General features: G+C 44.4%; 1 protein-coding gene and 1 long non-coding RNA gene across 2 annotated transcripts in view; both read left to right on the top strand.

The window, feature by feature from the left end:
- Window positions 1–12,924, top strand: part of LOC137537720 (uncharacterized) — a 45,830-nt gene extending 32,906 nt beyond the window's left edge. Inside the window, exons 3-4 of the long non-coding RNA XR_011024664.1 lie at window positions 12,677–12,794; window positions 12,878–12,924. This is a non-coding gene — a long non-coding RNA (uncharacterized lncRNA). The remainder of the gene's footprint in view (window positions 1–12,676; window positions 12,795–12,877) is intronic.
- An 11-nt stretch (window positions 12,925–12,935) lies between these two features.
- The window catches only part of LOC137537859 (mucin-5B-like), a gene marked incomplete at its 5' end in the record, with an annotated part of 285,507 nt that continues 277,303 nt past the window's right edge, over window positions 12,936–21,139 (top strand). The window contains one exon of the mRNA XM_068259809.1: window positions 12,936–13,016. Coding sequence (XP_068115910.1) covers window positions 12,936–13,016 — 81 coding nt within the window. The remainder of the gene's footprint in view (window positions 13,017–21,139) is intronic.

Raw genomic sequence — 21,139 nt, 5'->3', positions numbered from 1 at the left:
CAAGTAGTTTCAAGGTGAGGTGGGTAGAAAGAAAATGGGGATATAACACTGATAGTTTGGGGAGCAATAGTTAAATTAGAGCGTTTTTGTGTAATAAATCAAAAGGACATTATTCACTTACCGGCAATTTGTCCGGGTACCACCTGCCGCCTCTTTGCCACGGTGTCCCGGAGCTACTGTTTAAGAAGTGAATGGGGGCGTCCCTGAGCCAATCAGAAGGCGGGGCAGGCCGATGGTTTCCCGCCCAGCGGGAGTGCGACCTTAAGGTCGCATCATCAAAGGGTGCTCGAGTGTGACCTCTACGTCGCATCTATGACTGGCAGGAAGGGCAGCTTCCGGGAGGCGGTGGAAGTAGTTATACGGATGTGATGCGCGACTTCTGCGCATGCGTCCGGGGGCCGTCCGCCATGTTTGTTGTGGGCAAGTGGGGGCAAAGCGTGCAGAATAAAGCCTGGAGAAAAAGCGTAATTAAAACGTGATCAGCGATGTTACAGACTAAAATGTAAACTTTTTGACAATTCTATGTTACTTTAGATCAATGTCCTCTGGAAAACATATTTTAATGAATAATACAATAACTATTGTGTTGCAATGGGATTGAAGTATTGTTGCCATCTAGTGGGCATTATAGGTAATAAGAGTTTTTAAGGCCTTACACAGTAGAAATATACAGGTTGGGTTAGTACCAGGAATATGGTTGTAGTAAAACTTGCTAAATATGATAAATATGACAAATGGTTTATGATAAGACTATAAGCAGCCCACAAAGTACATTGTAAATAAATATAATCATGGCCATAATAAAAATGGGGGGCTATTAACACACAACAGTAATTTTAAAATTACCAGAGAATAAATAACATAAAATAAAATCGAATCAGATCAAATAAAATAAACATAGGAATAAAAATAATAGTTATGATAAAAATATATATAATAAAGAGCAATAACATATAGAAGTGCATAAGAGTATAGGATAAAACTATATAAATATACAATACAGGATAAACAAGTATGATGAAAGAGGCGACAAGATAAAAAGATTATTTTATGAAATTTTGATTAGTGAATTTTTTCGAGTATTTCGTTGAGGCCCTCCGGAACGAGGGTCCTCAACATTTGAATCCAAAACATTTCTCTCGCTCTCAGTTTGTCAAAAGCATCCGACTGTTGCTGATTGATGGATTCGATGAATGTGATCTGAAATAGGGTGGGGTCGCTATTGTGATGGGTGCCAAAGTGTCTAGAAACGCTGTGAAGGAAAAAAAATGTTTGTATGTTTCTCTTCTGTTGTCCTATCCTACTCCGGGCTGGTTGAGTAGTACAGCCTGTTTATCAGTACTTGTTTCACTATATTGGGCTCTCGGTTCTCTTTCCTTACATATACCTGTGCAAGCTCATCTTGGCCTTTCGTCCGCGAACAGGCACCTTGAACCTGATAGAAGCCGTCTTTTTCCGCTGACATGGAACTCATCACAGACCGATCGACACACAGAAAAACAGCCTGTTGGCACAATTCAAACTTAAACCGATCAAAACACAAGATCCAACCCCCATCCAAGTCAATGACACTTCGCCGGTCAATAATACTGATCTTAAACCGAAGTTCCAAAAATTTGAGTTGGCATTAAAAGATGAATTTTTTAACTTAGCTGATATTGCTATGCAAGAGACCTATATAGAGGAAAAAATATCACCAGACGGTATAAGGATTAAAACTCTTACTGTCTTTCCCACTGATACTGTCTTTACTATAGACTGGTATGCTTATTTTGAATTTTGTGCGCAAGGCATGATGGAAAGGCTCATTACCATAAGAAAGTCCATTGTCAAGGATTTACAACCAATAATTCTAGAATGTAAATAATTCCTCGCCCTCCATACCAAAAGCACCCAATATGGCCCATTGCTATCCAATCTCACTTCCCGGCTCAAAAAATTTGAAATTGACACTATAGATGCAAAACTCAAGAAATTAAATAGGGACAGACTGGCATACGCGGAACTTAGGGAGAGGGAACGGAAACCACGTATCCCACCCGGTGCTCCACAGCCAGCCAGTCCACCTATGCACCCCCAGAATCGCCCACCATCATTGATAAGCCTCACTATCCCACCTCCCCCCTTTAGATACCCACCCTTCCCACCACCACCTCTTTTTCCACCACAACTCATACCACCACCCAAAGACACACCGACTATCACCTCTCTTCCAACCACCACTGTCAGTGGTACCAAAGAATCCAGAAATAAATGAATGGCCTCCACATCCCCCCCCCCCCTAATAGCTTTAATTACAATACTGGGCCCCCTCAAACCCTAAATCACGCCGTGAAAATAAAAAACTGATTATAGCAGACATACATCCTAAACCGTCCAAATCCATCACATCTACCCCACGTACTGGAGCCGACAAACCAACCATCTGATCACCTTTGCTGAACCCAGTATACAATTTCTCCTGAAAAAAACCTCTGTTGTCCCTTGCTCCAATAACACAGACCAAAACCTCAGAACCCAGTGGGAATGACAATCTCTCCCCCTACGGCCGAGCTCCAAACACAACACATCAATTAGAGCTTCACAAATTAGTGTTTGTGGATCTGACCCCACATCACCCAACTTTTCTGTCCATGAGAGTCCCCAACCAAGTCCATCCAGCAATCAAAAAACCTCCCCACTAGCGAATAGAAATACCACTACTAAACAACCACTTCGTTCCGTACAAACCTCCATCGATACCTTCTTTCAATCAAATATAAACAATCCTACCAACCCTCAGACCACAATTGCCAATATTGACACAACCTACTTCCTCTTTTTTAGACCTTCTTTCAACCCTTACCCAGAACATACTTTTAACCCAATTACCCAGTCCAAAAGCGTTATATTACAACCCAAAAAGAAAAAAAGACCTCTGCCCGACTCCGAAAAAGAGGGAGGCGAGGTAAAAGAAAAACAAAACAAGCACCAATAACCACCAATCCTATACTCACAAGTGTACAAACTAAAAGCGTTTTCAATCTGTCCGACCATCAACTATCCCATAGTGAAACTACATTACTTGAGAAAGGTTTATCTTTTTGCCCTACCAACCAGTTAAATATGTTCGAGATTTTTTCTGATCTGAACGCCTATATTCACAAATTAACACTAAAATGACATTTTGCAATAAAGAAATTAAACCCATCCTCTGTAACCGACCCCACAGCTCATTACCAATAACGAAACATTACCACTTTGCACAATATCCTCCGCTGAAATTAATACAGAGCAATTCATCATCATCACTACAAAACGTAAGGGCAGATCACGATTCTATCCTGTAGCATCTAAAGGTAATTACATTGACACCTTTTATTCCTTAGTACTTCACGATTTACAGACCCTTCATACTGGTACACTTAACACCTCCTCCCACCTTTCCTGCCAACAAAAGGCGGCCATCAGATCATTACAGAACAGCAATAATATAATCATCAAACCAGCAGATAAGGGGGGAGGGATTGTCATTGTCAATACACAAGACTATCTTGCAGAAGCCGAATGCCTATTAGGCGACTAAAAATACTATGAAACCTTAGACACAGATCTGACTGTAGAGCTCAATAAAAACCTTCAAATCCTTCATTAACGATGCACTACTTAATAATATCATTACAAAAAACGAAAGAAACTACATTATAACTTCCCACCCAAAAACACCAATTGTTTACTATTTACCCAAGATTCATAAAACTCTACATAAACCACCTGGATGCCCCATTATATCCGGTATAAACTCCCTCACTAGTAATCTATCACGATTTGTGGACCATCACTTACAACCCCATGTACAATCTCTCAATTCCTATCTAAAAGACTCCTCTCATCTCATAGAACTCCTCAGCGCTATTAATTGGCAGGATGACTACCTATGGCTCACATATGACGTAACATCATTATATACTAACATACCCCACTCCTACGGTCTCTCTGCTATTAAACACTTCTTGTCTACCAACCCATTGATGCCCCATAGCCAACAAACCTTCCTAGTCCATTGTACCGAATTTATTGTACAAAACAACGTATTCACATTCATTGACAAAATCTACCATCAAACAAATGGCACTGCTATGGGGTCGTCTTTCGCCCTGTCCAATGCAAATCTTTCCATGGGCCTTCTAGAACTCCAAAAAATGCAGTGTAACAACCCTTACATAGAAAATATTGGCCTCAATTCACTAAACTTATCTCCTGTCTTTAATAACTCTTCTTGAGTTTTTACCATGGTGATAAGGCATGTAGTATTCAGGAAACATTTTACCTCAGGCAAGCCTAAAGTTAACTCTTCTGTCTTTAAATTAACTCTCCAATCCTTAAAATAACTCCAGAGTTAAAGACAGGCTGTTAATTAGCTGCATGTGAAAATAACTACAGAGGAGGTAAATTAACTACAGAGGAGGTAAATTAACTACAGGAGAGGTAACTTAAGGAATGAAGAGGTAAGATAACTCTCTCACGTGTGGAGGTAAGTTTTCTCTTGCCTTATTATCTCTAGCATGATCTTAGTGAATTGAGGCCATAGTCTCTTACAAATGTTACATCGACGACCTCCTCTTCATCTGGAAAGGTAACATTGAACTCATCCCCCCTTCATCAATTATCGAAATTCTAACACAGCCGGACTACAATTCACTTCACAGCATGACCCCACCACCATAGAATTCATTGACTTAACACTATTCATTGAATCCAACTTCATTAAAACCAAGCCATATTTTAAACCGGTAGACGCAAACAACTATATACACTTTGACAGCTTTCATCACCGCCCTTGGACCATCAATACACCATACAGCCAGTTCAAAAGAATTCATAGAAATTGTACAGATGCTAAAGATTACGACATACAATCCGAAATTCTTACAAAAAAAATTCTGGCACGTAATTACACCAAAAAACTCGTTAAAGACGCCAGATTTAAAGCTAAAAGCAAAAAAACTCGAACTCCATCATCCGATTTCACAGATTCCGATCACGACCAATTATTACACGCTACAACGCCCAACATCCTCTCATTCGATCCATCTTGAACAAAAGATGGGAGATTTTATTACAAGACCCATACCTTCGACCATTAATTTCACTAATAACCGCCATCACCTTCAGAAGAGCACCAAATCTACGAAAACTAGTAGCACCCAGCCATTTGCAATTACCAACCACATACGGACACTGACAGAACCGTTAAGCTCCAGGATGCTACCCCTGCAACAACACCAGATGCAAAGCTTGTCCATTTGTTCAAACCACCACTTCCTATTCCTCCAACACCACCAAGTTACAATACCAGATCAAAAACTATATAACTTGTACTTCCAGATACATTATCTACATTATCACTTGCCCATGTCATCTCCAGTACGTGGGCCGTACTACTCAACCAGCCCGGAGTAGGATAGGACAACATAAGAGGAACATACAATAAAATGTTTTCCTTCACAGCGTTTCTAGACATTTTGGCACCCATCACAATAGCGACCCCACCCTATTTCAGATCACATGAAATGTTTTGGATTCAAATGTTGAGGACCCTCTTTCCGGAGGGCCTCAACGAAATACTCGAAAAAATTCACTAATCAAAATTTCATAAAATATTTTTATCTAGTCGCCTCTTTCATCATACTTGTTTAATCTATATTGTTCATTTTATATAGTTATATCCTATACTCTTATGCACTTCTATATTTTATTGCTCTTTATTTATTATATATATTTTTATTTTTATCAAAACTATTATTTTTATTCCTATGTTTATTTTATTTGATCTGATTCGATTTTATTTTATGTTATTTATTCTCTGGTAATTTTAAAATTACTGTTGTGTGTTAATAGCCCCCCATTTTTATTATGGCCATGATTATATTTATTTGCTATGTACTTTATGGGTTGCTTATAGTCTTATCATAAACCATTTGTCATATTTACCAAGTTTTGCTACAACCATATTCCTGGTACTACCTTGCCCTTCCTCCCAGTCATAGATGCGACGTAGAGACCGCACTCGAGCGCCCTTTGATGATGCAACCTTAAGGTCGCACTCCCGCTGGGCGGGAACCCATTGGCCTGCCCCGCCTTCTGATTAGCTCAGGGACACCCCCATTCACTTCTTAAACAGTAGCTCCGGGATACCGTGGCAAAGAGGCGGCAGGTGGTACCCGGACAAATTGCTGGTAAGTGAATAATGTCCTTTTGATTTATTACACAAAAACGCTCTAATTTAACTATTGCTCCCCAAACTATATGTGTTCTATCCCCATTTTCTTTCTACCCACCTCACCTTGCAACTACTTGCTATTTTCTCCCTTGGCTTTTTGTGTTATAATACCATCTAATTACATTTGTAATTATCTATAGAGGGCTCCATGCCTCCCAGCCTTTTACCTACCTGCTACCATAAGTACACACCTCCCTCCCTATGCTTTCCCTTAAAAAACACATACCCCCCCCTCCCGCCTTCCTTTGTGTCCCCTCCCCCCCCTTTGCCTTACCCCTCCACTATAAGCACACACGTCATCCATCCCATATAAGTATCCTGTACCAATCATCATTGCACTTTTGAAACACATAATACTTGAATGGGAAATACAACATCTGCTTTATTATATATATATTTATATATGCACTTTATTATTCATGTATGCACTTTGTTCGTACATACACCAATTATGCCTCTTGTCCCCAGTTGTGTACTCCTACTAGTTATTACCTGATGAAGCGGGTCTAGGCCTGCGAAACGCGTTGCAAATACCCCTTGGAGTGTACCAATAATTCTGCTTTATTTTGAATACACAGCTTTTTGTGTCTGCTTGCAGGAGGTAAGTCCACCACTGCCTCCTAAGCACTTTTAAACTTTTTAATATATGATTTTATTCTTTTGGCGCCTCTGTCTTCCATTACGTTATACATAATATCCACCCCTGGTGGAGGGGGAATACCCCTTTTTCTTCCTATTGTCAAAAACCTGTGTGGTTCTTGCCTTTTTCATGATTGCTAACTCAGTAAAGGACAAGCCTTTAAAGCGTTGCTATCATATAAATCCGGCATAGCGGGGTCTGAACCCTCTATAACAGTAATTATAGATTGACGGTATACCTCAAAATGAATCAGAGCACTCAGTATATGATTTTATATAAAAAATTGTATTTGCTTATCATACAGCATATATACAAAATATGAACACTTCCAAGTAGTGTTTCCTTCTAACAGTATTCCATCTTATCAAGGCTTTACAGCCAAGCGATCATCAATCTTCTAAGCACATTCAAAAAAGAATATAACAGTTGTGTTATGTAGAATAAGATCAAAAGTAGTCTCATCTGTATTAATAGCTGTGTATCTAGTAGCTGTGTAAAACTTGTAGTAATCTTCTTAAAGGGAAGGTCCAAGCAAAAAAAAAAAATGAGTTTCACTTACCTGGGGCTTCTACCAGCCCCATGCAGCCATCCTGTGCCCTCGTAGTCACTCACTGCTGCTCCAGTCCCCCGCTGGGAGCTTTCTGACCTCGGAGGTCAGGGCCGAATTGCGTACATTTTTACACATTTCCGCTAGTGCAGGAACATTAACGCATACATTTTTACGCGTTAGTGGTGCAACACGTAAATTTTTGTTCCTGCACTAGCTGGAATGCGTAAAAATGTATGCAATGTGGCCCTGACCTCCGAGGTCAGAAAGCTGCCAGCGGGGGACTGGAGCAGCAGTGAGTGACTACAAGGGCACAGGATGGCTACATGGGGCTGGTAGAAGCCCCAGGTAAGTAAAACTCATTTTTTTTTTTGCTTGAACCTTCCCTTTAAAGAAATAGCATAAAAAATAGCTTCTAAAAAAACTTCTTGCTAAAATCTTAACAGAACTTAATGCTGAAAAATTAATAAAGTAAATCACCAGAATTTATTTATTTATTTATTTGTTGTATTTATAAAGCGCCAACATATTACGCAGCGCTGGACATTAATTTAGGTTACAGACAATATTTAGGGGTGACAAACAGCAATATGACAATACAGGAATACAAGAAAACCAGATCACACAGCACAGTATGAGTACAAGGTAATGCTTAGTCAGTCACTGGATGGGAGCATGGAGTTAGGCAAGTTAGGTTCACTCAAATGCATAGCATGGGTGCACAGTAATGGAGGTGCATGATCAGGTAGGACAAAAAAGGAGTGAGGACCCTGCCCAAAGGCTTACAATCTAGAGGGAGAGGTAGGGACACGAGAGGTAGGGGACCAGAGTTCGGCTGTGGGTTTAGAGCAATTGTGAGGGGTGGTAGGCAAGAGTGAAAAGGTGAGTTTTGAGGGCCTTCTTGAAGGTGTTGGAGGGGGCTGCCCTAATGGGTGGAGGTAGGGAGTTCCATAGTGTCGGAGCGGCTCTTGAGAAGTCTTGGAGGCGTGCATGGGACTGGGTGATGCGGGGGACGGTCAGGCGAAGTTCATTGGAGGAGCGGAGTGAGCGGCTTGGTGTGTATCTCTGAGTAAGATCAGAAATGTAGGTTGGACAGGTTTTGTGGATGGATTTGTAGGTCAGACACAATATCTTGAATCTGATTCTGGATTGGATAGGAAGCCAGTGGAGGGATTCATGGAGGGGAGCCGCCCTGGTGGAGCGATGGGAGGAGTGGATAATTCTGGCAGCCGCATTCATGATGGACTGCAGTGGGGCTATTCGGGTCTTAGGGAGTCCAGACAGAAGGGCATTGCAGTAGTCGAGGCGGGAAATTATGAGGGCATGGATGAGGAGTTTGGTGGTGGCAGGGGTCAGGAAAGGGCGAATCTTACAGATGTTACGAAGGTGGAAGTTGCAGGACTTTGTGAGGTTTTGGATGTGGGGAGTGAAGGAGAGTGCGGAGTCCAGGGTGACACCCAGACAGCGGGCTTGAGAGGTAGGGTGAATAGTAGTGTGGTTAACAGTGACTTGCACATCTGGGAGGTCCAGGGATGACCGGGGTGGGAAGATCATAAATTCCGTTTTGTCTAGATTTAGTTTTAGGAACCTAGCGGACATCCAGGAGGAGATGGCAGATAGGCAGGAGGAGACCTTGTCCATGGTAGTGGTGGATATGTCAGGGGTGTGGAGATAGATTTGGGTGTCATCTGCATACAGATGATAGTTAAAACCCATGGAGGAGATAACCTTGCCAATGGAGGATGTGTATAGGGAGAACAGTAGGGGGCCAAGGACCGAGCCTTGGGGGACTCCCACTGAGAGGTGGTTGGGGGTGGACGAGGACTCATAGAAGGAGGTCGTGAAGGAGCGGTTGGAGAGGTAGGATGAAAGCCAGGTCAGGGCGAGATCGTGAATGCCCATGGATTGGAGGGACTGGAGGAGTAGGGGATGATCTACTGTATCAAAAGCTGCTGAAAGGTCAAGGAGGAGGAGAATGGTGTATTTACCTTCAGCTTTAGCTAAGGCAAGGTCATTGACCACTTTGGTGAGAGCCGTTTCGGTTGAGTGGGCAGGCCGAAATCCAGATTGCAGTGGGTCGAGTAGTGAGTTGGCATTGAGGTACTGGGTCAGGCGTTTGTGAACCAGACGCTCAAGGAGTTTTGAGGCGAAGGGGAGGAGGGAGATCGGGCGGTAGTTGGAGGGTAGCAAGGGGTCGAGGGAGGGTTTCTTGAGCAGAGGCAGTACAGTGGCCTGCTTGAAGTCTGAGGGGAAGGTGCCTGTGGATAGGGAGAGGTTAAACATGGTAGTGAGGACTGGGGCCAGATCCGTGAAGTGAGGCTGAAGTAGATCAGAAGGGATAGGGTCAAGGGGGGAGGTAGTGGTATGGGAAGTCTGCAGTAGGTGGTTGACCTCCTCAGTGGTAGTAGGAGTGAAGGAGGTGAGGGGAGGATAGGGTGGAGAAGGAGTAGGTTGTGAGCAGGTGGGAGGTGAAGATTGAAGATTGGATATTTCCTGACGGATGGAGACTATTTTGTTGGTGAAGTGGGTGGCTAAATCTGTGGCAGAGAGGGAGGAAACAGAAGGTGGGGGGGGGTGGGTTTAAGCAGGGAGTTTAAGGTGCTAAAAAGACGCCGGGGATTGGAAGCTTGTGCTCCGATGAGCTTGGTAAAGTATTCCTGCTTCGCATGAGCAAGGGCAGTGTGGAACTGCTGCAGGTTAGTCTTGTACTGTAGGAAATCCTGGTTTAGTCGAGTTTTCCGCCATTTTCGTTCAGTGGCGCCCGTTTCCCTCTGGAGGTTGCGAGTATGGGTAGTGCGCCAGGGCTGGGGGTTAGGGGGTCGGTTGCGGCGGAATATTGGTGGAGCAGCTTTCTCTAGGGCTGATGAGAGAATTTGGTGATACTGAGCTGCAGCAAGATTAGGACAGGTTAGGGTGGGGAGAGTGGAGGATAGGCCATGGAGGGAGTCAGCAAGGACGCCAGGGTTGAGCTTGCGTAGGTCTCGCTGCCATCGACCAGGTCGGTGGGCGGGTAGTTTGGAGGTGCCTTCCGTGAGGAGGTTGAAGGCGAGAAGGTAATGGTCTGAGGGTGGAAATGGTGCGATGTCGAGGTCTGCAATGGTGGTGGATTTAGTGAATATAAGGTCGAGAGTGTGACGTGCAGTGTGAGTGGGGGCGTTGGTGTGTTGTACTAGGCCATGTGAGTTGGCTATGGTGAGTAGCCGGGTCGCAACAGAGTTCTTGGGTTCATTGATGGGTATATTGAAATCCCCGAGGATGATGGTGGGGAGGTCAGAGGAGAGGATGTGTGGGAGCCAGGAGGCAAGGTTGTCGAGAAATTGTCGTGTGGAGCCCGGAGGGCGGTATAAGACTGCAACAATGGCTGGGAGGGGATTGTAGAGGCGGATAGTGTGGGCCTCAAAGGATGTGAATTGTAGGGAGGAAGGTGGAGTGAGGACACGGAATGTGCAGGATGGGGAGAGGAGCAGACCCACCCCTCCCCCGGTCCTGTTGTCTGGTCTGGGGGTGTGACTGAGGTGAAGCCCCCCGTAGGAGAGGGCAGCCTCTGCGGCAGAGTCAGAGGGGGTGAGCCTAAGCATATTACCCCTTCTCTGTTGTCTCTTCAGCATCTAGAACCACGTGTGGGAAGGTAGCTTCTGCCTCGTGTGTCTTCTCAGGAGATTGGTAGGCTAGTGCAAATTATGAGCTTTAAGCTGCTACTTTTATAGTGATTGGATGCAATATGGCTGCCTAATCTGGAATTTCCCTAAATCCCAGGTTCTGATTGGCTGAAACTTCCGTGCGTAGCTCGCTATCTTTGACATTTAAAATACCCATAACACTTTTTTTGTTTTGAATACCTTAATTATCTTAACTGTGAGAATCTACGTAGGTTTGCAATGTTTACACATTCTGATTAGGTCATTTCTGACGCAGTTAATTAAAAATGGACGTCACCAGCCATCTTATCTGCTGGTTGACTTATTTGCCCCAGACATTGGACTTTCAAACATTAAACAATGTAATTCATGACGCATTTCTGATAATGTGTCCTTCTGCTAATTAGTTTGGAATGTGTCTCTTCTTTCCCAGAAATAATATTGGTCAGGTTGACACTAACACAGACCAGTAATAGTCTACAGCAATTTAAGGCTTATTGAAACATGCAGGGCTTCCCCCAATATACTTATTTAAATATATAACTTATTATATAATTCTTCTTAAAACAATCAATCATATAAGATATAATTGTATATTAAAACGTAATAATGTTCTATCTAAATCATGTAAATAACAAGCTGTATTAATAATATAAATTTTATAAGACTATGAAACCGCCAGGTGGCATAATTGTCCTAAATACGGGACAATAGGAAAAACCTTGTAAAGTTCTAGTATTTACATTCCAGAATGTTTCATAGTCAAAACATGGCATTATATTCTTGCTGTCTGTAACGGCCCTGTAACAAGTACGTAAACAGTCTTCTAGCTTACAAGCTTACAAGCTATAATCTTATAAAAGTTTTACTTTCTCTAACTATCACTGACAGAATCCAGCATTAAATGTAATACAATGCAATAGATTATATATATATATATATATATATATATATATATATATATATATATATATATATATATATATATATGTGTGTGTGTGTATATATATATATATATATAATGATAATAATTATATAATGATAGGTTTAACAATAATTATTTCATTGAGTGTTTTAGCTTCTAAACTAAAATAATCTAATTATGAGTTTCACTGCCTGGAATATGCTGAGGTTTACCAGAGCAATATTTTTAAAAAAGTTTACAATGACATTTTGCATAGAACATTAAAACTTAAAACATACACATATGACAGCTTTTCCTGCATAAATAAAGCACTAGAATGCTGACACTATCTACAGAGAGCGACTTCTTAACCCTGAGTGAGGTCAGGATAATCTCCTCACCTGCTTATACAGTGGTTGCCTGGAGGTAACCCTGGTTTGTGAGTATATTGTTGTACTCGTTTCATAAAAACCTGTTTATCAGTACTTATTTCACTATATTGGGCTCTCGGTTCTCTTTACTTACAAAAGCAAATATAACTGTATGAGTAATAAAAAGTAGGAAAACACATTTTTAGTGAATGTTATGTCAGAGTTTCAGACCACTTTAAGCTTCTGACACACATATGTCTGAAAATATTCATATACCACTTTTTTTCTAATGACTGTATAATAATCTTTTCAAGGTTTGATATTTGACGATGTTGGCAGCAACGAATGCATAAATGTTGATGACTGCCCCTGTAGCTATAATGATCAAATATATTCCCCTGGGCAATACTATTCTACTTCTTGTAGTAATTGGTAAGTAAAAAGCTTAATATTGTCTTGCAAGTCCAAGGAAAAAGGTGAAAAAATCCACTCTTGACTAATGATTATGTTTACAGCACGTGCATAAGGGGGAAATGGAGCTGTACCAACATTCCTTGTTCAGCAACTTGTGCAGTTGAAGGAGGAGCTCACTTTACTACATTTGATCAGTGGCAGTACTCAGCATATGGGGATTGTACATATGTTATTGCTAAGGTAATTCATTTCTGAATACTGTTATTTAGCATTATGTTCTTAAAGTCCTTGGAGTGGATCGCATCTATCTATCTATCTATCTATCTATCTATCTATCTATCTATCTATCTATCTATCCCTTTTATTCATTGTTTTTTTAAGAAATATTTACATCGACGAGCTATGGATAGGAACTCTGGAGCTGCTTAATCAAGATTCAAAAGAAGATGCATACAAAAATGTGATGCCTTGCAAATCATTTAAATCTTGCATTTAATTGCAAATTGTTCAAAAGACATTTTCACAATGCTGAGACTGGTAAATGCAATTGTTTAACCTCTTCTGGGCGGCCATAGTTGAAATTTACATCCTGTTTGTTGGCAGCTTCAGGGTGCCAGGGCATAGATTTCAACTTCCGCATTCATATGCACCCACCGATCCCATTGTTTGCGCCTTTACTGCAACCTGCAACCGCCTGCTTTGCTGTCACGCTGACAGCAGAGCTCCATATATCGGCTCCTTACCCCATGATCACTGTGAGACAATCACAGTGAGAACTTTTTAGAGAAAAAGTCTCTGGTACTTATGGGGCCAGAGATGCCATGTGCGCAGTGGTTAATCAAAATATATGCTTATTTTTATCCCATGGGACACAGGCAGCAGACTAGGAATATTATGTAAACCATGCAGCAATTTAAGCATAATTTTCCTCACTTAACATTATAGAGAATTGCAAGATTTAATGTTTAGTACATAATATCTGTAGGGATAAATGTCTGTAATGAAGTGACCAACCCAAAAGTCAGTATTGGATGGCTGTGATCATCAGGCCCTTGACTCACACATCTTTAAACACAGACATAATTCTGTAGTGGAAATCATGGCATGGGCTCAGGACTACTTCCAAAAATGAATGTGCAAACACAATTCATCAGTGCATCCAAACATCCTGAAACTATACTACACAAAGAAGAATCCATACACAAATATGACACACTTCTTTTTCTGATAGGCACACACTAAACTACACACAGGATCATAACAATAGTCCCCAAAATGTTGTGGGGGGGGGGGGCATTTCCTGGGGGTTACTGGGGCCTGCTCTTCCTACCACCCACCTTGCAGAGCAATGGAGCTATGTTACTATGCTTACCTTATCCCGCTGCCTTGCATCACCTCTTCCTCTCGGCAGTCTCTTGCTTTATGCTCTCATATATCTTCCCCAATCATGTGACACCAGTGATGCACTCCACAGCCTCGTGATCACGGCATAGCCATGATCACGAGCCCTTTTTTCTGAATCCAACATCCGTGATCGGCCGTGATCATGGATTTAAATCATGGATTTGGCCGATATTACAGAAATCCGGCTCGTGATGATCGGAAATCTGTGATTGGGGAAATATCGTCACTGGGCCAAGCAGAGGCCCCCAGTGTAGGCCCTAGCAACCAATCATAGAAGGGGAGGCTCTGCCCTCCCCTCCTGTATATAAAGCGGTGTATATAAAGCCCCCTGTTATATTCTGTCTATCCCCACACACATATTATTGACAGTAAAAAGCAGCACACTTGCCACCTTCAAATCTTGTGCATAAAAAATGTCTGGCAGGAGCCGTGGCAGGGGAGGGGGTGCCGCATCTGGGACTGGTCCACCACCAGGTAGAGGGTGCTCAGCTGTAGGGGATGCAGCAGAGAGGCGTCCATCAGCAGCCCAGTGGGCGCCATTGGCACCCATTATCAGCACCTTGGGTCCGCCGTGTGGTCATTTAGGAGAGGCAGGTAGAGGCAGTGGTGGAGATGATGGTGATGGAGCAGCCCATTACTTGTTCCCAGACCTCCGTTGTGACCAGCACTCCCAGCAGTAATACTAGCAGCAGCAGCAGGTAATGACATCCACTTGCTGTGACATCCACCCCAGCAGCCAGTCGTCAGCCCTCCCTGGAGAGCCTTCTGCCCCTCAGTCTGGCATCTGGGAGCAACTTGATGGCTGCCTTTGAGGATATCATGGGGCCTGATGGGGAGGAGGTTGTGTTCGGGCCAGCACAAGCAGATTTTGAGGATGAGGGGGTCTGTGCCTGGAAATGTTGGGGCAGAAGAGGTGGTGGGGGGGTCAGGAGAAGAGCTGTTTTCTGACGACAAGAATGATTGGCAGAAACGTCCTTATGTGCCTGAGAAGGCAGCTCGGAGGAGGATGAGGCACAAGAGTGTAGGCAATTGTATCGCCACATGTCAGGCAGGGGCATGTCCAGCAGTGGGTGTGGAACACAGGCCACTGCTTCAGCCGGCACTGCCATCAGCAGCACCACTACGCAACCCTTAACCAGAGGGAGAGCAGCCACACCCTCTGCACACCATAGGGGGTGTTTACGTCCCCAATATTTTGCGTCCACCCTGGATGCAAGCTATGCAGTGTGTAACTTCCGCAAAAAAAAGCTTGAGCCACGGGCACAACGCGGCCAAGATGGGTACCTCATCCCTCCAGACCCACCTGAAGAGCTATCACCATAATGATTTTGCAGAGTATAAGAGGCTGAAGGACCAGGAAGGGGGGTGGTCAGAGCAGCAGACCCACCGCGTGGCATTCAGGAGCAGCAGGAGCAGTGGTCGTCAAGGCGCCACAGCACGAAAACGCACTTCCTCATCCATTGCGCCCTCAGAAGCTCAGCTCATGCCACAGACATTGAGGCTAGTGAGGCCAGCCAGTCCTCATTGGCCTCCTCTGCTCCCTCCAGTGCTTCCTCCTCAGCTTCCCCTGCAGGACATCGGCAGACCCTGCTGAGCAACAGCTTTCATGGCTTGACCAAGCCTCTGCTTCCTGGGCACAGGAGTATCTGGAAGCTGAACGGCTTGCTGGCCCGGGCCATGTGTTCCCAGCTCCTTCCATACTCCCTGGTGCAGGAGGGGAGTGCTATGCACATGCTGCTCTAGTTTGGGATCCCAGAGTGGTGAATCCAAAGCCGGCACTAATTTTTAAGGACCGGCATCCCAGCACTCTACGATTTTGTAGTAGCAAAAGTGGCCCATTTGCTCGACCATGCCATGGGCGAGCAGATCCATATCACCATGGACTCATGGAGCAGCTGATTTGGGACAGGCCGCTACCTGTCAATTACTGCGTACTGGGTGACATTTTTTTTTTCAACAATGAGTTTTTATTGATTTTTAGGATAACAGAATTGGTAAATCACAAAGCATTACTGACAATGTATTAATTTCCAATAACAAGCTTTGAGGTTGCAGATAAATGGACAACAGATCATTGCGAAATAGATAACAAGACAGAGGCGCTTTGCTTGCTATAACTGAATTGCTGTTGTTTATCCGCTACTTATTGCCTGAAGAAGTGGGCTGTGCCCGTGAAATGCGTTGCATCTTTGGGGTATTTTCAATAAATGTGTATATCTATATTTTTACAGTCCTTGGTGTTTGCTTTAACAGAGGCGAGTCCACCACTTCCTCCCAGCAATTTTTAAAAAATGTTATGTACTTTTATCCTTCTGGCGCCTCTGTTCACCTACCAATATATTTGAGTCCACCCCAGGTGGAGGGGTGATCCCTTTCTTCCTATCTACAGAGAGCGACTTCTTAATCCTGAATGAGGACAGGTCTAATCTCCTCACCTGCCTAATGATTTGTTACCTAGGTGGTAACCCGTGTTTGTGAGTATTACCATCTCACTGTTTCATTTATCCAATCAATTTTGACATACTACACCATATTGGGCTCTCGATTTCTCTTCAACTTTAGATAACAAGTATAGCTATATCAAAACTTATAGGGTTTAACCCTTTAAACATTCCACATCTTGTTTGCAAGAACTTAGTAACTTGAATGTCTACGAAGGAGAGGAATAGCATATCATACATGGGCTGGGTACTAAAATTCTAGTCTTGCTCATTAACTTGGCATCTGCAGCTGAGCAAGCTTAGACCTTCTCCAGGCCGTAACACAGGAAGTCTCCAGATTGAGGCTGCCTGCACTTTTAGAATAACTAAGTTCTCTCCATTTGTAGATTGAGACGTTACTGATCAGTTGAGGAAAAAGTTATATAAGATAGTTCTGCAAATTACCGCACTATTCTATAGTGGACTTGTAATGATTATTGCCTTTCAGGATACATTTAGATTCGATTTTGGATGAAAATCTGAGTATTGAACACTTATGTTGTATCTATGGAGAATAGTGTATAATATAACCAACATATATAAAAGGGGACCCAACAGGGAATTCATCATAACAAGTATGTGTGCACAAGGTAATATGACAAATTATGAATTGATGGGGTTTTCCAATCTTCTCAAGATCCAACAAAAGTAATGCTAGTTGTGGGGAAAGACGAAACTTTGGAGAATAGTGTTTGCGGATTATTAACTCGATTGAATACCAGAATTCGGCTACTAAGGGGCATTCCCATAGCATATGAATTAAGGTTCTAGTTTCTTTATTACACTTCCACCATTTGTCGTATGTAGATTGAGAAAAGATAGCTAATTTTCTGGGAGTGATGTACCACCTATACATTGTTTTTTGGTGTTGTTCCCACTGGGAATTACATTTAGAGTATGTGAGTAGTAGTTTATTTGCTTTAAGAATTTGGTCTGGTGGTATATGAACCTTTAGGTCGTATGACCAGGTTTATAGATATTTCTGTATAGGGGAGATGTTTGAGTATAAAAGCGCATTATACCAAATGGAAATGCCTCCTTTTGCCTGTATCTTGGAGTTGAAAAGAGTAATAATTAGAGTTGGGCCGAACGGTTCGCCTCCGAACGGTTCCATGCGAACTTCAGTGGTTCGCGTTCGCGTCCCGCAGGCGAACTTTTGCGGAAGTTCGGTTCGCCCCATAATGCACCATGAGGGTCAACTTTGACCCTCTACATCACAGTCAGCAGGCCCAGTGTAGCCAATTAGGCTACACTAGCCCCTGGAGCCACTCCCCCCCTTATAAAAGGCATGCAGCGGCGGCCATTACGCTCACTCGTGTGCCTGCGTTAGTGAGAGTAGGACGAGCTGCTGCAGACTGTCTCTCATAGGGAAAGATTAGTTAGGCTTAGCTTGTTCCTGGCTGCATACCTGTTCTGTTAAGTGAACCCACCACTGCATACCTGTTCTGTGAACCCACCACTGCATACCTGTTCTGTGAACCCACCACTGCATACCTGTTCTGTGAACCCACCACTGCATACCTGTTCTGTGAACCCACCACTGCATACCTGTTCTGTGAACCCACCACTGCATACCTGTACTGTGAACCCACCACTGCATACCTGTTCTGTGAACCCACCACTGCATACCTGTTCAGTGAACCTGCCACTGCATACCTGTACTGTGAACCCACCACTGCATACCTTTTCTGTGAACCCACCACTGCATACCTGTTCTGTGAACCCACCACTGCATACCTGTTCAGTGAACCTGCCACTGCATACCTGTTCTGTGAACCCACCACTGTATTCCTGTTCAGTGAACCCGCCACTGCCGTCACTACACAAACAGCTGTTTGCGGTGCGTTACACAGTGAGTTTGGTGTGTCAGTGTGAAGCAGTACCTTAATTACACTACCTGATTGATGTATACACATGCAAGATGTTTTAAAGCACTTTAGGCCTGTCATTTAGCATTCAATGTGATTTCTGCCCTTAAAACGCTGCTTTGCGTCAAATCCAGATTTTTCCCGGGGACTTTTGGCGTGTATCCCACTCCGCCATGCCCCCCTCCAGGTGTTAGACCCCTTGAAACATCTTTTCCATCACTTTTGTGGCCAGCATAATTTTTTTTTTTTCAAAGTTCGCATCCCCATTGAAGTCTATTGCGGTTCGCGAACTTTAACGCGAACCGAACCTTCCGCGGAAGTTCGCGAACCTAAAATCGGAGGTTCAGCCCAACTCTAGTAATAATGTGAGTACTGGGTGACATTGGTGAAGGGGGTATGAGAAGAACGCAGCAGCAGCTGGCACAGCACCAGGCCAGTTGGTGGTGCCACCACGTGGGATCAGGGGAGATGCAGCAGGCTCCTCTGATCCCATTCCCTCCACACCCTGCAAACAAGCCCGCCTCAGCAGCAGCACAAAGCCTTGCCACTGCCAAGCGCTGATGAAATTGGTCAGCCTGGCAGGGGCAAATCCAGGATTTCCAAGGGGGGGGGTTCCTGAAAGTGGCGTGTGGGCGTGGCCAAAATATGGTGTGGGTGGAGCCAAATACTAGCAGTTTCTAGGCTAAATTGCACCCAGGGTGAGGGCGTAAAATGCGCCCCCAACGTGGAGACAGGTATAGGTGCCCGCAGTATAGGTAGCCAGCTATAGGTCCCCCCCCCCAGTATAGGTAGCCCATATAGTTGCCCCCAGTATAGGTTAGATAGGTATATGCCCCCCAGTATAGATTAGATAGGTATATGTCCCCCAGTATAGGTTAGATAGGTATATGCCCCCCCAGTATAGGTTAGATAGGTATATGCCCCCCAGTATAGGTTTGATAGGGATATGCCCCCCAGTATAGGTTAGATAGGTATATGCCCCCCAGTATAGGTTAGATAGGTATATGCCCCCCAGTATAGGTTTAATAGGGATATGCCCCCCAGTATAGGTTTGATAGGGATATGCCCCCCAGTATAGCTTAGATAGGAATATGCCCCCCAGTATAGGTTAGATAGGTATATGCCCCCCAGTATAGGTTAGATAGGTATATGCCCCCCAGTATAGGTTAGATAGGTATATGCCCCCCAGTATAGGTTACATAGGTATATGCCCCCCAGTATAGATTAGATAGGTATATGTCCCCCAGTATAGGTTAGATAGGTATATGCCCCCCAGGATAGATTAGATAGGTATATGCCCCCCAGTATAAGATAGGTGAAGGAAGGTGCCCGCCCCCTGTGTGGGGAGAAGATTGCCTGGGGGAGAAGACAGAATAAAATGATGGAGGCGCCAGCCGCGCTAATAAGGGATGCGGGAACCGGCTTTATTCCTCGCTCCCTCCCTCCCTCTGAATGCCCCCACCTGCGGTGAATGTGTGCCGGCTCCCCCATTGAGTGTGTGCGCAGCGGAGCGGTAGGTCCTCTTACCGCAGATCAGGCGCACCAGCAACTGGAGTCTCATGCTTCCTGTGACGTCATGGTAAACAGGAAGCATGAGACTCCAGTTGCTGGTGCGCCTGATCTGCGGTAAGAGGACCTACCGCTCCGTTGCGCACACACTCATGGGGGAGCCGGGCACACATTCACTGCAGGTGGGGGCATTCAGAGGGAGGGAGGAATAAAGCTCCCGCATCCCTTATTAGCGCGGCTGGCGCCTCCATCATTTTCTTCTGTCTTCTCTCCCCAGCCGGCCGGGCCATGCGGCAGCCCCACTTCCGGTCCCGGTGCAGGGGGTTGTTCTAGACACTCAGAACAACCCCCTCCGTGCGCCACTGCCTGGGGAAGGAGAAACTCATGGCTGCCCACATCCTGGCTGCCCTCAGGGAGCAGGAGCAGAAGTGGCTGACCACCAGAGGCCTCAAAGTCGGTTATGTGGCGTCCAATAATGGGGCCAACCTGGTGGCTGCACTGCGCCTGGGAGAACTTGACCACATCCCCTGCTTGGCCCCCTCCTCAATTTGGTGGTGCAGTGCTTCCTGTGCACCTACCTGAAGATGGACCAGCTGCTGGAATCTGTACGGAAGCTGGTGTGCCATTTCCGCTGCTCCACCACTGCCTTTGCAACCCTGCCTGACCTGCAGCGGCACGAGGGCCTGCCATCACACCGCCTGATCATAGATGCCTAAGCGCTTTGAGTCCTATGGGAGAAAAGCACTATAGAAATGTTATTGTATTGTATTATTGTATTATGTCCAAACTCACTGGAACTCGACCCTGGTGATGTTGAAACGGCTGTCAGCAGGTACATCTGTGAGGCAAACATCTATGGCTCCACTAACCTGCAGCTGATCTCCTCAACTCAGTGGATGCACATGCAGCAAGTGTGCCTGGTGCTGGCTCCATATCCTGCAAGGAACCAATATGGTGACCTGGGAGCAGGCATTTGTCTGTGAATGGGTGCCCTTGGTTTGCCTGCTGGATAGGGCACTGTAGGATCTGGGGGCAGAGGGGGAGGCATCCCTGACCCAGCTGGATCAGGAGCAGTTGGCAGAGCTGTCCACCTCACAGGAGG

Source organism: Hyperolius riggenbachi, chromosome 11, assembly GCF_040937935.1.
Source record: "Hyperolius riggenbachi isolate aHypRig1 chromosome 11, aHypRig1.pri, whole genome shotgun sequence".
NCBI classification, from domain to species: domain Eukaryota; kingdom Metazoa; phylum Chordata; class Amphibia; order Anura; family Hyperoliidae; genus Hyperolius; species Hyperolius riggenbachi.
Note: the sequence above shows the minus strand (reverse complement) of the source record. Positions and strands in the feature narration are given on the sequence as shown.